This window comes from Staurois parvus, unplaced genomic scaffold, assembly GCF_062004578.1.
Source record: "Staurois parvus isolate SC_StPar_1 unplaced genomic scaffold, SC_StPar_1.0 ptg000258l, whole genome shotgun sequence".
Taxonomy (NCBI): Eukaryota; Metazoa; Chordata; class Amphibia; order Anura; family Ranidae; genus Staurois; species Staurois parvus.
In genome coordinates, this window is record NW_028318054.1 from 5,064,126 (window position 1) to 5,079,071 (window position 14,946).

At 40.0% G+C, this 14,946-nt stretch overlaps 1 protein-coding gene across 4 annotated transcripts in view; it reads left to right on the forward strand.

Moving 5' to 3' along the window:
- MAGI3 (membrane associated guanylate kinase, WW and PDZ domain containing 3) overlaps positions 1-14,946 on the forward strand; it is a 489,943-nt gene that overhangs the window by 231,390 nt on the left and 243,607 nt on the right. For all 4 annotated transcript variants that reach the window (XM_089681068.1, XM_089681065.1, XM_089681066.1 and 1 more), the window contains exon 2: positions 14,047-14,163. In XM_089681068.1, coding sequence (XP_089537194.1) covers positions 14,047-14,163 — 117 coding nt within the window. The remainder of the gene's footprint in view (positions 1-14,046; positions 14,164-14,946) is intronic.

The following is a 14,946-nucleotide window of genomic DNA, read 5'->3' on the forward strand; positions in this document are numbered from 1 at the left end:
AGCACGCCACCACTGAACTCTGGAACAGTGGAGATGTGTTCTCTGGAGTGACAGTTCACGATTCTCTGTCTGGCAATCCGATGGATGTGTCTGGGTTTGGTGGTTGCCAGAAGAATGGTACTTGTCTGACTGCATTGTGCCAAGTGTAAAGTTTAGTGGAGGGGGGTTATGGTGTAGGGTTGTTTTTCAGGGGTTGAGCTTGGCCCCTTAGTTCCAGTGAAGGGAACTCTTAAGGCGTCAGCATACCAAGACATTTTGGATAATTTCATGCTCCCAACTGTGTGGGAACAGATGGGGGATAGCCCCTTCCTGTTCCAACATGACTGCACACCAGTGCACAAAGCAAGGTCCATAAAGACATGGATGAGTGAGTTTGGGGTGGAGGAACTTGACTGGCCTGCACAGAGTTCTGACCTCAACCCGGTAAAACGTCTTTGGGATGAATTAGAGCAGAGACTGCGAGCCAGGCCTTCTCGTCCGACATCAGTGCCTGGCCTCACAAATGCGCTTCTGGAAGAATGGTCAAACATTCCCATAGACACACTCCTAAACCTTTTGTACAGCCTTCCCAGAAGAGATGAAGCTGTTATAGCTGCAAAGGGTGTACCAACAACACTATGAACTAAGACTGGGATGCCATTAAGGTGCTTGTATAGGCAGGCAACCCAATACTTTTGGCAATATAGCATATATACAATGTAAATGATGCATTTTTCTGTCAATTATATTATTGTGTGCTAATGCTTGTTTTTCTTACTGGTCAGTCTGTAGCTCACATTTAATATTTCTCATATACATAGCTCAGTTGTTTCCTTTTATGCTTCATGCATTAAGATACTTTAAAGTAACTTGCTGTTTAAATCAAGAGGCAATACTGGACAAACCAGGTGTGCACAACATATCTCAAAGTACTCAGCAAGTCATTCAAGAGCTGCCATTTTTGTTTGAAGTCTACAAACTAATTTAAATCTCTGGGTACAGCGAAGTCATTTTTCTTGTTGGATAAATAAAGCCACCTACAGGAGTCAATTACATTGATAAGTTGGTTCCATTTGGTTGTACATATAATGCTGCTGTGTTCCATTTCCAAATGAAAGGACTTTATTAACTTGGAGAATCTCTTGAGATGAAGTGTTCCATGGCATCTTGTGCACTGTTGTAGCAAATGGCATAACTTCTTCCATATAGCTATATGGTATGAAACCGTAATGTTCAAAGTACTTTTTTGAAGGCATTTGTTATTGTCATGGGAGCCATCTTAAGAGTCTTATGATCAAAACAGTTGTTTCATCTTTTTGCTGTATTAAGCTCTTTCTACATAAAGCTATTTATTTTTCAAATAGTACAACATGTCAGCTCAAATGAATACAAATGACACTCCAGCTCTTAATGTTAGTAGCACACTTTCCTCTGGAGCCTTATCTGTCTTGTTGAGTTCTACAGATCTGTGCTGTTGGGTTATATTTGGTAATGTGAACCTTATATACATTGTAAAACTAGGTCCTATTCCATGAAAATGCATACTAAGGGCACAACCTTAATTTTTAAATTAATTTTTAATCCTTATTGCTTTTTAGCTTTTGTGTAATAAAGAACTAAACTCTTCTAGATATGTAACGTGGCTTATTCAGCTTTGTTCCCACCCTTGGTCTCCTGGGATCACCTTTGATAGTCCATACATGGTCCAGACATGGCATGATTCTGCCAGAATGACAGGTGATATTAAAAACTGAGCATCTGGTGCTTTGATACCTTTAAAGAGAAGTATGGGTTTGTGAAAAAAAAAAAACATTTATACTCACCTAGGAAGATGTTGCATCTGTCCCTCGCCAGCTCTAAGACTGCGATTCGAGCGATCAAAGACTGCTGATCGCTCAGTTCTCAGCCTTCAGCGAGCAGAGAGCCTGTGGATTTCTGCTTTGACCCTCCAGCATTCACTAGATTGCTGGGCTGTGGAGGGGGCTGGACCTGGCCAGTCCAGACATCTGGGTGGATCCTGGCCATATGGTTGAGAACTTTTCAGAGCTTGGACTGACTCTGTGCTTTAGCCCACTATCAGCTGAAAACAAGTCACAGGAGTGCAGAATGAACTGCACTCCAGTGATCCCCAGGAGAAATATAGCCAAGATAGCTTTGGCTATACTTCTTTAAAGCGATATGCATTCCGTAAAAGCAGAGCAAGACAAATAAAAAGGTACATGTACTGTTTTATTGTAACACGTGTAATACATGGCAAGATTTGTTATTAATGGAGAAGTTTGGTGTTTAAAAAAAAAAAAAAAAAAAAGAAAAACCTACATACCTCCATGCTGCAGCATCAGTGTGAAGCTGCAGCTATCCCTCACTGGATCTAAGATGGAGAACTGAGCAACTACATGACCGCTGATTGCTCAGTTCTCGGGCTTCTTTGAGCAGAGATTTGTGACTGTCAGTTACCGCCCTCTGCTCTGCCCCTCTAACAATCACTGAAGCGCCAGGCTAGAGAGAGGGCATGTACAGTTGGCTCATTCTCTCAGTCTGGCGCTGAGAAGCAAAGCCAGCTGCTGATCGGGTATCTGGGTGGATCCCGACAATATGGTTGGCATCCTTCCACGGCCTGGAGTGGCTTTACAAAATCAGCTGACTTTATCTCACTGGCATCTGATTCTGGGCCACAGGAGAGAACAAGTTCCTGTGACCACTGATGAAGTATGGCCAAAAACGCTTTGGCCATACTTCTTTAAATTTATCTCCAGAACCACCACAAATTCTCCCACCTTGATAACAAGCTGTAGATAACGCTCTGCTGTGCACATCCATGCTGACAGGAGAGAGATCTGTGCTGTTTACATACAGATCTCTCCCCTCTCAGCTTCTCCGGCGATCACTGAGTCCCAGCCAAAAATTGCTGGCCGGGACCCAGTGATTGACTTCCTCAGGAGCAAATAGCATCAAGGGTAGGGTGGCATGCCCTCCCACCCTGAAATGCAAAATCACGTATATTTCCGTGATTTTGCCCAGCAAAGCCGCCCTGTAGCAGTACATCTGTGGGGCGGCGGGCAATTGGTTAAATTGTTTACAAAAGATAGAAAAAATGAATCAACTCAAAGAAATGAAAACTTTACATATAAGACTATATAGAGAAAATACTGTATTAATGTAATGTACCCAATACCAACCCAAAGTGCATAAACCATTGACATCAGGTTCACATTACAGTTTGTCTCTTAAATGCTCATCTTCTTTCAGCTGTCGGTTTGTAAGAAAATTTGGTGCAACCTATATTTGTGTAATGAACAATAGTGATGGCCACCTACATCTAGCAGCAAATGTGGACATTACTTAGTTCTAGGTTATCCCACTAGAGCACGCAAATAAGAAAACCTCCAAAAACCTGCCTCCACAGGTTGTCGTTTTATCGGACCACAGTATGTAATATTGTTTTCTTTTATTGTATTTATTTATTTTTACTTGGTCATAAAGAAATTACTTGGCACCCAAGTGTTTTGGGGCCTTTTTAAATCTAAGACCTCTTTCACAAATAGATTTTTGATTGTTTGCTGTGTTTAAAAAATTCTGTCTTTTAAATTTGCTTGTTCAAAATCTTGTTGGTACCTTATTGGAGTGCCTTATTGGAGTCATCCACCAGAAGAAATGGAATATTGTCAATTGCTTTTAAATATGGCATTTTGTCAACTCTAAATGATACCTCTGTCAGAATATGGCAGACAAGTGAGCTCAAATAAATCTCCTAGCCACGTGATTCTCATTAATGTACTTTGTTTTAGGGTGGAACAGACTTTGTACTAATACTGGATGGGGCGTTTGATATGTTGTAGTCAGCCACTGTTATTGACTCACTCAGTGCCGGACTTGTTTTTAATATACAGTGCATCCAGAAAGTATTCGCAGCACTTAACTTTTGCAACATTTTGTGAAAGCCTTATTCCAAAATGAATTAAATAAATTTTTTTCCTCAACATTCTATAAACAATAACCCATAATGACAACATGAAAGGAGTTCATTTGAAATCTTTGCAATTTATTAAAAATTAAAAACGCAAAATGCTTTGTTTGGCTGGTGGCTCTCAATCCCAGCTCTCACTGACAGCACCAGTCTCAACTGACCATTTTGAGCTAATCAGAGTGGTTCAAATCATGTGATTACTATGTGATCTATGGCATAGTGACCTCATGCAAGTTACAGAAAGCACTAATCACATTGCAGGCATGCCCGTTTTCCATTAGTAGTTCATGCTCAGTTTAGGCACTGCCACTATGGAAAACAGCACATGTAGTCATTTGGAATATTTATTTCAACTTTTTCTATTCTACATTTGCAGATTCTGCATATTTCCTAGATTGGGCCAAGACCTTCCAAAACAATCTGGTTTCTCAGTTTGCCTTTCAGATCTTGTTTCACGACCACCATCAAAAGACTCGGCAATGATTCAGCTATCAGGAAGTTTGTCATGTGTTCAGTTGCTTGACCTTATCTGACAAATGGAGCCCATTGGGAGTCCTGTGTTCCAGAAATAGGTCCATATACAAAGCTTGAGCTGAGCTATATTCACTGCAAACGTTTTGAGGCTTTATTTTATACAATAGGAAGATCCTGCATTAAATCTCTAAAGAGGGAAGCAGGGTAACATCACATATAAAAGGAAACTTGAAAATGGCTAAATTACGTTTAAAAAAAAAAAAAGTGAATAACCTTGCTGTCCTGCTGTTTTGTGCTTATCTGAAGATTGTCTGGCATTTTAACATTATTATTTGCCATGACTTTATCACACAGAGCAGCTGATTTTCTTATGCTTTAGGTGAATGTAACACCTCACCTTCCTTTGTGAATTTCATAGCGTGAAGTCTGGACGTTAAGGGTATACGCACATTTTGTGGAAGTTCTTTTATAGTGAGTTGGGTCTTTGTAATGTACACATATTCATACTAAAATGAATGAAAAATAGGTGTAGACATGCCCATGATGTGATCTGCAATTAACATGTCATGCAGTCGATGTGTAAATAAGTGCAATGTGTTTGGCAATAGTGTGTTCAGCATAATAGCATACATGCAGTGGCCACTTGCTTGGTTACATAAAGGCAGACTTGGCATGTTTTATTTCTTAGAACCCTGTGGTAAGTCTCTGCATTGGTTCTTTTTACTATTGTGGGTTGGAATCCGCATTCTAAATGTGTGACCTTGGGGGACTGGCTCAGTGTGTGCTTTGTGGAGCAATAGAAAGCAGGTCTATCCTATAGTGCAGACCTGCTGTAATAGGATTGTAGACTTTAAATGGGTGTGGCAGTGTTTGCCAAGATATTGGATATGTGAAAAGAGCAGTGGCAAAGATAGTGGGTGGACATGGAGGAAAAACCAAGCTTGCTAGAAGTATATCGCTCGCTCCTGCAATTGTTGGTGTTTGGCCTGAAGCCATCAAAGCAAGTTACTCAAATCAAAAAGCAAGTTACTCAACTGCTTATACCTTAACTGCCCTACCATTATATGACCTTTGCCAACCCTCGTTTATCTGTGCAAGAGAAGGTTGTTTCTCCTTTAAAGATTTCTGTAGTGACAGGAATATATAGACTGTCTTTTTCTGTCTGGAAATGCTAGTTGCTTGCCTGTCTTTGGTGCTAGTACAGTAATACCTCGGTTTGCGAATGCCTCTGTTAACGTAATTTTCGGTTTACAAATGAAAATCCATTGAAAATAATGCCTCGGTTTACACATTTTTTACTAATTTTCTTCACAATACGAAGTGTATGTCAGTGCTGATTTTTAAATGCAATTGCTGTCTTTTTTTTTTCTTCACTGTAGCTCACAACATTAGCTGTCACTGTTCCCAGAGTTACAGGAAACTTTGTATCTTTCAAGAAACTGAAAGGAAACAAGGTTTCTTTTAACTTGGGGAAATAAACTAAAAGAAACTTTTTTTTAATTGCCAGCAATTCTTTTATATTCAGCTGTCAATGGGGATCCCCGCTGACAGCTGAAACATTAACACATGGTTGTCACTACTAAAACACTGCATGAGTTAATAAAATAACTCATGCGGTATTTTAGTAGCGTTTACTGTTTTTCTGACCTTCGGAACAGATTAATTGGTTTTCAATGCATACCTATGGGAAACAGTGTTTCGGTTTACAAATTCTTCACTATTCAAAATGTCCTGCAGAACTAATTAAATTCGTAAACCGAGGTATTACTGTACTTTAAACCACTGACCTTTTAGTAGTTTGAGTGATGTGAGAACTTCAGATCTGCATTCTATGACAGTGACTATTACAACAAATTTCAAAAAGAGAGACTTTTTATTTATTTAAAGGATTTCTGTCCGAAAGACAGGAATTCTGCAGACGAGAAGTGCAGGAACCAAGTGTTGCATATACATACCTGCAGTGGCCTTCAAAACAGTCTTGAAATGGCTGAAACTCTGGCCATTCTGACAGGCAAAGTTCTGACACTTCTGGGAATAAGTAGGCTCACTGGCTAAAAAGAATGGGTGGGCAAGGGTCAGCTCCAGAGATTAGGAGGTACTGAATTTTTGCCTATGAGAATGACCTGGGAATTAGATGTAGAAAGAAGGTTTTGGAGGCTGCAACTATGTGCCAACTATGTGCCTGTAACAAGAGCTTGAACTTTATTTCTAAATTTGCTTTTCTGAGGCTTGGTTCACACTTGTGAGCACTCCTTTGTAGGACAGTTGACATTTTGTAGTGACTTAACTGTCATTTCATATGGACTGCATGTATCTTCTCCTTCAAGTTTGTTCATAACAATTGGTATGTGGTGAGTCTACCTGAAACCCCATAAAGTACATACCCCAATTAATTTATCAGCTTAAAGTAAATATGTGGCAAATCTTGGACATTCGCCCATTTACAGATTATTGGCACGCAGTAAAATTATCTTTAACCTCACTGACCTCTGTAGCTGCAGGCACTGTGGTGTAATTCATCAGTAGAAGCTGGACATATGTTATTCATTGTGACTCTAATGATACATTGACTGCAAAATAACTCCTAGTATCCATAGGGGCATAGTGTCTCATTTCTTTTGTATGACGGGTAGCTGCTGTGCCCACTCTTTTCCTGGGCCACTGGTCATGTTACAACCCCACTGGAGCTCTGTTTTTATCAGTGGCGATGTAGTAAAAGGAGCCACTGGATGTAGGCTCCCAATCTGCCCTGTCCAATAACACAGCTGAAGTTGATTGACAAGCCAGGAGACTACTAGTCTGTACTTCCTACCACGCCACAACAACATGATTGACAGGCCAGGAGACTCCTGCCTGTCAGACTCATTCACATGGTCAAAATGCCCCCCACATTCACACTTTGACTACTAAAATTCCTGATGCATGATGAGAATTGTAGTTTGTACGCAGTGCTGTAGTAAGGAGAAGTGATGTTGGCAGTTCTTTGATACCTTCACTAGGTGCCCAACTATAGCTGCGCTTTCTCTCTTTTCCATTGGTGACATCATGGAGTTTTCCAAGGTAGTTTACTCAAAAACAATGTAAGATAAAAAAAATCATGTTGGCCTCAATTATGTAAACAAAAAAGCAGGTGCTCTGAGCTGTTGAGAAACAGACTACACCTGAGAATCTTTGTTTTGATATTTAAGGATAAATTGCTCCTTAGTACCTTCAGCTACAGAAGTCAGTGATGTAATATAATGTATGCCTGGTAATTAGCTTTATATAATGTATGTGTTCTGCTTATGGCTGATCTTTTATGGTTGTGTTTTTTTATTATTAATTTTTTTTTAGAAGAATAGCATAAATATACAGTACAGGTTTCAGAGGTTAAACATATTTTTGGGCTCAAATGTATTGAAGAGTAGAATCTGAAAAAAGAATTAAAAAACTTCAGAAAATACACAGAAAATATTACAAAACACTAAATTTTTTTTTGTAGTTACAATGAGAAGAACTGTCATTTAATGTCCTTACTTTACTGTAGATGTCCAAGCAGGGTGCAACATGGTGTCATACCTGTACTGAGTGAATAAACGTATATAAGTCGGTCTACTAGTTGTGTTCTCCAGCAGAGGTAAAAATTATGGCTTCATATGGTACAGAGTGTTGCATGGAAAGCCCTGGCTGTCTGTGACTAGATTCTTCTAACTGCTGATACTGTTTTTTTAAAAGTGCATAGAACTACAATCTTGGCTGGAGTGGTGGTTTTGTAAACCAAATATGACTGTTACGTTAAGGACACTGCAGAAAACATTTGTGTTTTATTTTTTCTGATCTAGGAATATGTTATGTAATGGTACTTTCCAGAACACTCACTTTTGTATAATGTGCAGTATTTGTGCGGTTTTACATTCCTGTCAGATTTAAAAGGACAGCAGACACATTTTATTATTTATGTATGTATTTAAAGTTTTCAGCCTCTGACAATATTAAACTTTGTGATTCCATCATGTATACTTTTGGTTTTGTATACCATTTGTTTTCCTTTTTTGCCCTTCTGTTTTACATTTTAGTCTAACCCGTTATTGTAACAAAATTATTCTGTTCTGTAAATTGTAGGCAAGCTCAGTGTATAGTACAGTGACGTTTCAAAGGTCTGTCCTATATTATTGAAATAGCAAATATTCTTGATGTTCTTTGGGGTGCAAGACTTACAAATATGGCAGTACTTGAGCTGTGGCTTGCATTAACACCCCGGTCACATCGGGTGCGATTTGCATGCCATGTGACTTGTAAATCGTATGCCAAGTCCCACCCTATTGTCCGCTATTAGAGCAGTCATATCGGTGCGATTCCGACTTGGTCTAAAGTATGCATGCACTACTTTTGTTGCGATTTGCATAGACATCTGTGTCAGATGTCTTGCAAATCGCAAGGAAAATCGGCAGGTCGCCCGATTTTGAAATCATGCGACTTCACTGTAAGTCGCACGATTTCAAAATCGTCTTTTATGTGACTGGGGTGTAAAGCGGAACTAAACCCACCAATTTACACATAATTCACACGTGTGCGAATTGTCATGAGACTTTGGACATCAAAGTTGCATCACAAGTCGGACCACATATTTTCCAATGATAACCATTCATATATGTGCGACATTAGAGTAGTTCAAGCACTACTTTGGTCTGTTTTTCATTCAACTTGAGGGCCATAGACTTCAATGTTAACTGGTTAAAACATTGCATGAAAGTCGGTAACTGCATGTTTTACATGCAAAAGTGGTGCAACAGTGGGTCTGACTTTACAGAGGGACGAGTCACATTAACCCCTTCACGCCTAAGGGTAAAACAAATCACAAAGCCTAAGTAAAATGTACAACTTTGACACGTTCATAAAACCATACATATCAACTACTTTGTACATCCAGGTGAATTACCGTATATACTCGAGTATAAGCCGACCCGAATATAAGCCGAGGTACCTAATTGTACCACAAAAAACTGGGAAAAACTATTGACTCGAGTATAAGCCGGTGGTGTCAGTGGGGGGAGGAATAGTGCTCCATCGTTGGTGTCAGTGGGGGGAGGAATAGTGCCCCATCGTTGGTGTCAGTGGGGGAGGAATAGTGCCCCATCGTTGGTGTCAGTGGGGGAGGAATAGTGCTCCATCGTTGGTGTCAGTGGGGGGAGGAATAGTGCCCCATCGTTGGTGTCAGTGGGGGGAGGAATAGTGCCCCATCGTTGGTGTCAGTGGGGGGAGGAATAGTGCCCCATCGTTGGTGTCAGTGGGGGGAGGAATAGTGCCCCATCGTTGGTATTAGTGACACACTTACCGGTCAGATGTCTTCCTTCTCCGGCCGCTCTCCTCCTCTTCACTTGCTCGATCTTCGCGGTGCCGCTCGGCTCCTCCTCTCCAAGCTCCACCTCCTCGCCGGTGATTGGGCGCCTGTGTGCCTCTCCTGAGCTACAGTTCCGGCGGGCAATCACCGGCGAGGATTGATCCCGGGGGTGTGTCCAGATGACAGGGACGGCATGTCATCCCGCCCACACCTGCAGACGTTGACTCGAGTATAAGCCGAGGGGGCCGTTTTTCAGCACAAAAAATGTGCTGAAAAACTCAGCTTATACTCGAGTATATACGGTATACCTTGTTTTTTTCAGGACAAGTTAGGCTTTCATTTGATGGTAAATGGTAATGGATATCCCCTGATTTTTTTTTTTTATTACCAAAGGAAAACTGGCCCAAAAAAGAAAAAAAAAATAATTTATTTAAATGTAGCTGTGTGTTACTTGTTACTACCAAAACTTACCACCCAAGAACAACTCAAAATATAATTTTCCAGCTCTTGACGATCGCAGCGATATCATATGTGTATGTTATTTGTTGTTTGTACCTGTAGTACAGCCCAGAAACAATGGAGCAAATTTTGTTTTTGTTTACCTAAAACACACGGATACTGACACTGATACCAATTTAAAAAGATAAAAAATAAAATCCTGACCTTTGACCCTGACCAAAACATTAACTGTGGCACTAAACTAGATCAAACCTTGATCTAGGTATTTTTTCTTTGATTTTTTTTTTTTTTTTTACAGTCAATTGTTTTTTTTTCTCTATGCAAGGGGGGAGAAAGATACAATGCGACTCTCTCCTCCATTCAGAGAGGGGAAAAAAAAGGGGGGGGGGCGGTCTTCACAGTGACTGATCACTGTGATAGCCAATCAGAGGCTATCACAGCGATCATGTGACCCGGAATATGGAGTCCCGGGTCCCGACTGTTAGAACGGACCCCTCAGTGAAACCCCGGTCTTTGTGCTGGGAGCGCACCGTGTGTAATGAAAATATGCAGCCCCATGGAAAAAAGCCTAGTTCTGATAGGCCGCATATTTTATGTTACATCAGCGCCAATGGGTTAAAGTCGCACCCATCGAAATTTGCATTAAAGTTACTTCACTTTGGAAGTGTACAAGCATGAATGGAGCCTTAACGTTTTAAAAACAAATGGTTACATTCCTGGCAAGCCAGGAATGCTGTCACATTTACTTCTGCTCTCCATAAGACTGTCAACCATCAAATGTCTAGTGTCATAGTTGATCATACATGCTGCATCATGGCATCTGCAGATCAAACAAAAGCTAAGATGGCAGCTTCCTTGGCTGAAAAGGATAGGAGGGTTTAGTTCCGCTTTAAGGCCTCCGTCTCACCTTGGCATTGTGTTAGAGCAGGTTATGTCACACTTTTACATTTCAAATGAGCTGCTGATGCACCACAACCAGACCTGAAGCAAATTCTCTATGCAACACACCATAATGCTTGGTGTTTGACTTTTGGTGCACTGCAATGCAACTCCATGATCACCTTTTGTATCTGTGCTTTGGAGTGCTATGCTAGTGGCCTGGCAACACATTGCACAGAGTGGCATTCTTGACTTTGCATTTACTATACATGGTGTATATGCAGTAAAACTTGAGAAATACTGTGGATTAGTGCAATGCATGGTGTGAAGGAACTTTCGCTATGTAGAAGGTTAGACAATGCGGCAGTGCTCAGACATTGATGAAAGTTATATTTGCCATCCTTTTGCCAATTGTATGCACAAAACATTTTTTTTTCAACTGACCTTGGATAAGAAGCCATTTAAACTATTATCTAAAGAGGAGAAAAAAATAAAATCCATAGAGAGACATTTCATAGATAAGTTATGACTTGCCAATTAAAATGTAGACAAAGGATTTATAAAACGGAAAAGCTATTTTCAGCCTAATCTGATTCTGTCTTTTCTGTCATATTATGTCTCTCTTTTTATTTGCTATATTTAATTTTTATTATTTTGTAGTTTACAGGTCAATTGTTTTCAGTTGGAGGCTTTTGTTTGATTGTTTAAATGAAACTCATGTCTGTAAAATTCTTGGTGTATAGTATGCTAACATTGGAATGGGAAATCAGACAACGGTCACAATGAGCATTGACTGTAGATTGTCCAACTAGCCTGGAGCTTTAAGGTGTGTGTTCAGTGCTGCAAAAAACTTATGGTAACATCGGAAATTTGATTTGCCATTATCAGTTTAATGTCACTGCCCTTTAATACACTGATATTTAAATCCGTGAAATATGAACGTACTGTCTTTCCACACTGCAAAACCCAAACTAAGTTATCCAATTACATTACAGTAGACAGGACAGGGAAAACTGGAGCACTGTTATGTTCTTGTTTTCTAAAATGCGTAAAGTGGTTGTAAACCTCAGACATGAAAACTGAATAAAGCACTTAGTGTGTACTAACCTGAATTCAAAGCACAGAGTGTGGTTCTTCTCTCTGCTATCTGCATGAATCATTCTTAATAGATTAAAAGAGAAGTATGTTTTGTTTTTGTTTTTTTAAATCGTACTTACCTAGGTGGATTTGCATGAATCCGTCCAATGCTGCATCTGTCCCCTACCGGCTCTAAGGGTGAGAACTAAGCATTCATACACCGCTGGTCACTCTCCCTGCTGCTCTAAGCACAGAGCGGTGACTGTCAGTCACCGCTCTCTGCTCTGCTCTCCATTGCTCACTGAAGCGCTGAGCTGTGGAGGGGGCAGGAGTGGTTGGCTCAGGCTTTCAGTGGCTCACTGAGAGGCTGAGGCTGATGCCATCCAGGCTCCTGGGTGGATCCTAACCATATGGTTGCAATCCTTCCCCTGGACCAGCTGGGTGACGTCAGCCAACAGCGAACTTTAGCCTGCTGTCAGTTGAAAACGTGTCATAGGAGTGCAGAACGAACTGCACTCCTGTGATCCACAAGAAAAGTACAACCAAACATCGGACACCTCAGCCTCCTGGGATATGCTTCCCCCTTCCTTTTCAGCACACAGCAGATGACTCATATGTTTCTCTAAGACTGTGACCGAGGGTCAGCTCTCAGATTACATTTGGCTCTGTGCTCTAGCAATGCAGTGTGTGTGACATCAGCTGCTTAGAACATTCCTTTCATCTGTGTGGGGTAAAAGGCTGTACAGGACATATGGCTTCAGATAAACAGCTACAAATTATGTAGGAGGATTTGTTTAATCTCTGTGTATCATCTGAGGCTGATCACTTCACTGTGTATATGTAAGGGCTTACAACCACTTTTAGGAATTAATACATTTAGTGTGAACATAAAAAGGAATGTTCAAGCAGCACATATTCAGATTGATTCAGTTACCTGCATTGGCATTGCTGCCACACAGTAGGATGAAATCACAAAGCTAAACCATGTGACTTTTTTAAGCTGAATTCAACGAGATTTGAAAATGAATTACATGGCTAGAGATAAATATCTTTATCCTTTTTAAAACTTTGGGTAGTGTCCTGCACCATGTTGTGTGTTATTTTAATTTTTGGTGAATTGCTGATTTTATAACTGTGTGGGCTTCAGAAGCCATTGTCCTACTTCTTTGGGACCTAGAGTTGTATTTACTTTTTAGACAAGGAACAAGTATGGAGAGGGTAAAATTACTGTGAAGTCAGATCTTCTGGTCTGCATACTGGTTTTGTATTGGTTTAGAAAGTATTCAAGCCATTGATAAAGTATGACAGTCAGACAACCTGCATTTTGTAAAGAGGAGGTCATTATCTAAAATATTCACAATATTTTATCTCGGTACAGATTTAATTTTCAATGATGTATGGCCTAAAAGTGTTATGTATTCCCAAAACTTTTATATTCTGTGAATAGAGTAGGGAAGGGTAAGAACTGTTATGTCTTTACTGCTCTCTGTTTCCGCTAAGAAGATTGGGCCCCGCTGTTTGTTCTCTTGACCATTGTCACCAAAACAAACAGATGGGAAATCCCAAATGTTACACTTGTCACTGGAACAGCGATGGAGGTAATATCTTTCATTGGGGTCACCTGTTAAGGAGACTGCCATTTACAAGGGTAGTTCTCCCTACTTTGGAAAGAGTTCCTCTTGCTTCCTGTTGCATTTCCAGGACAGAAATTCAATGAAAACATCACCAATAGGACACAGAACCAATAATAAATGTATCTACTTTATTTAAAACAACAAAAAAAGTGTATTTACATTGGTTTTAAAGGCATAGAACGTTATGTAACACATTGAAATTCAATTTTAAAATTGCTGAAAAAATAATCTCATGGTCATTGTTTCCTGTGTTGCAGGTAAAGTTATAAATAAAGACCTTCGTCACTATCTTAGCCTGCAGTTCCAGAAGGGGTCCATAGATCACAAGCTACAACAAGTAATCAGAGATAACCTCTACTTAAGAACAATACCATGTAAGTACTTTTTGTGCTGTTCACTAAAATGCTCATTAATTATCTGATTGATTTCTAGTGGGTAACTGCAACAGAGATGCCTCCTGGACTTGGAGAAGAAATGATTGTTAGTTTTGTTTAAATAAAATATATATCCGCAAGCTGGGACTGGCATAGATATACAGGGGTGGATGTAAAAAAAATTGTGAAATAAATGTAGTATACTTCTACAAGCTTTGTCAGAAAAGTATCTGGATTTCCACCTACGTCTTTGGTTTGCCAGAAAGCTATACTTTAATGTTTGAGGGAATAGAACTTTCTCAGTGCTGATGAACAAATCATACGCTGAATCCTTTTATATCAAAAGCAAAAACTTTTTATTGTTATTACAAAAAATATATTTATATTAAAACCATATAAAGTCTGTCATATTTACAGTAGATTCCCATATGAACTGTAAAGCCATACCCATGCGTTGGATATTCGTATTTGGTTTGTCACCAACATTTTACTTGATATATCAACAAATGCCATAAAATATGTACACCAAAGAAGCCTTTTCACAGTTGGTGTATTTTTACATGTTTGTCAGCCTAAAGCTGCTTCTTCAGGAACGATGGGAATCACAATACCCAGGGTTAAAAGTTGGGTCAGTGTGCCCTGGGCCAGAGTCCAGGGAGCCGCATCCCACCCCCGGCGGGTATGGGAGACCCACAGACAGATCAAATACTCAATAAAAGCAAAAAGGATCTAGTATCCATGTTTTAATGGGGGCCACATCCAGGCGGGACATGAAATAATAAA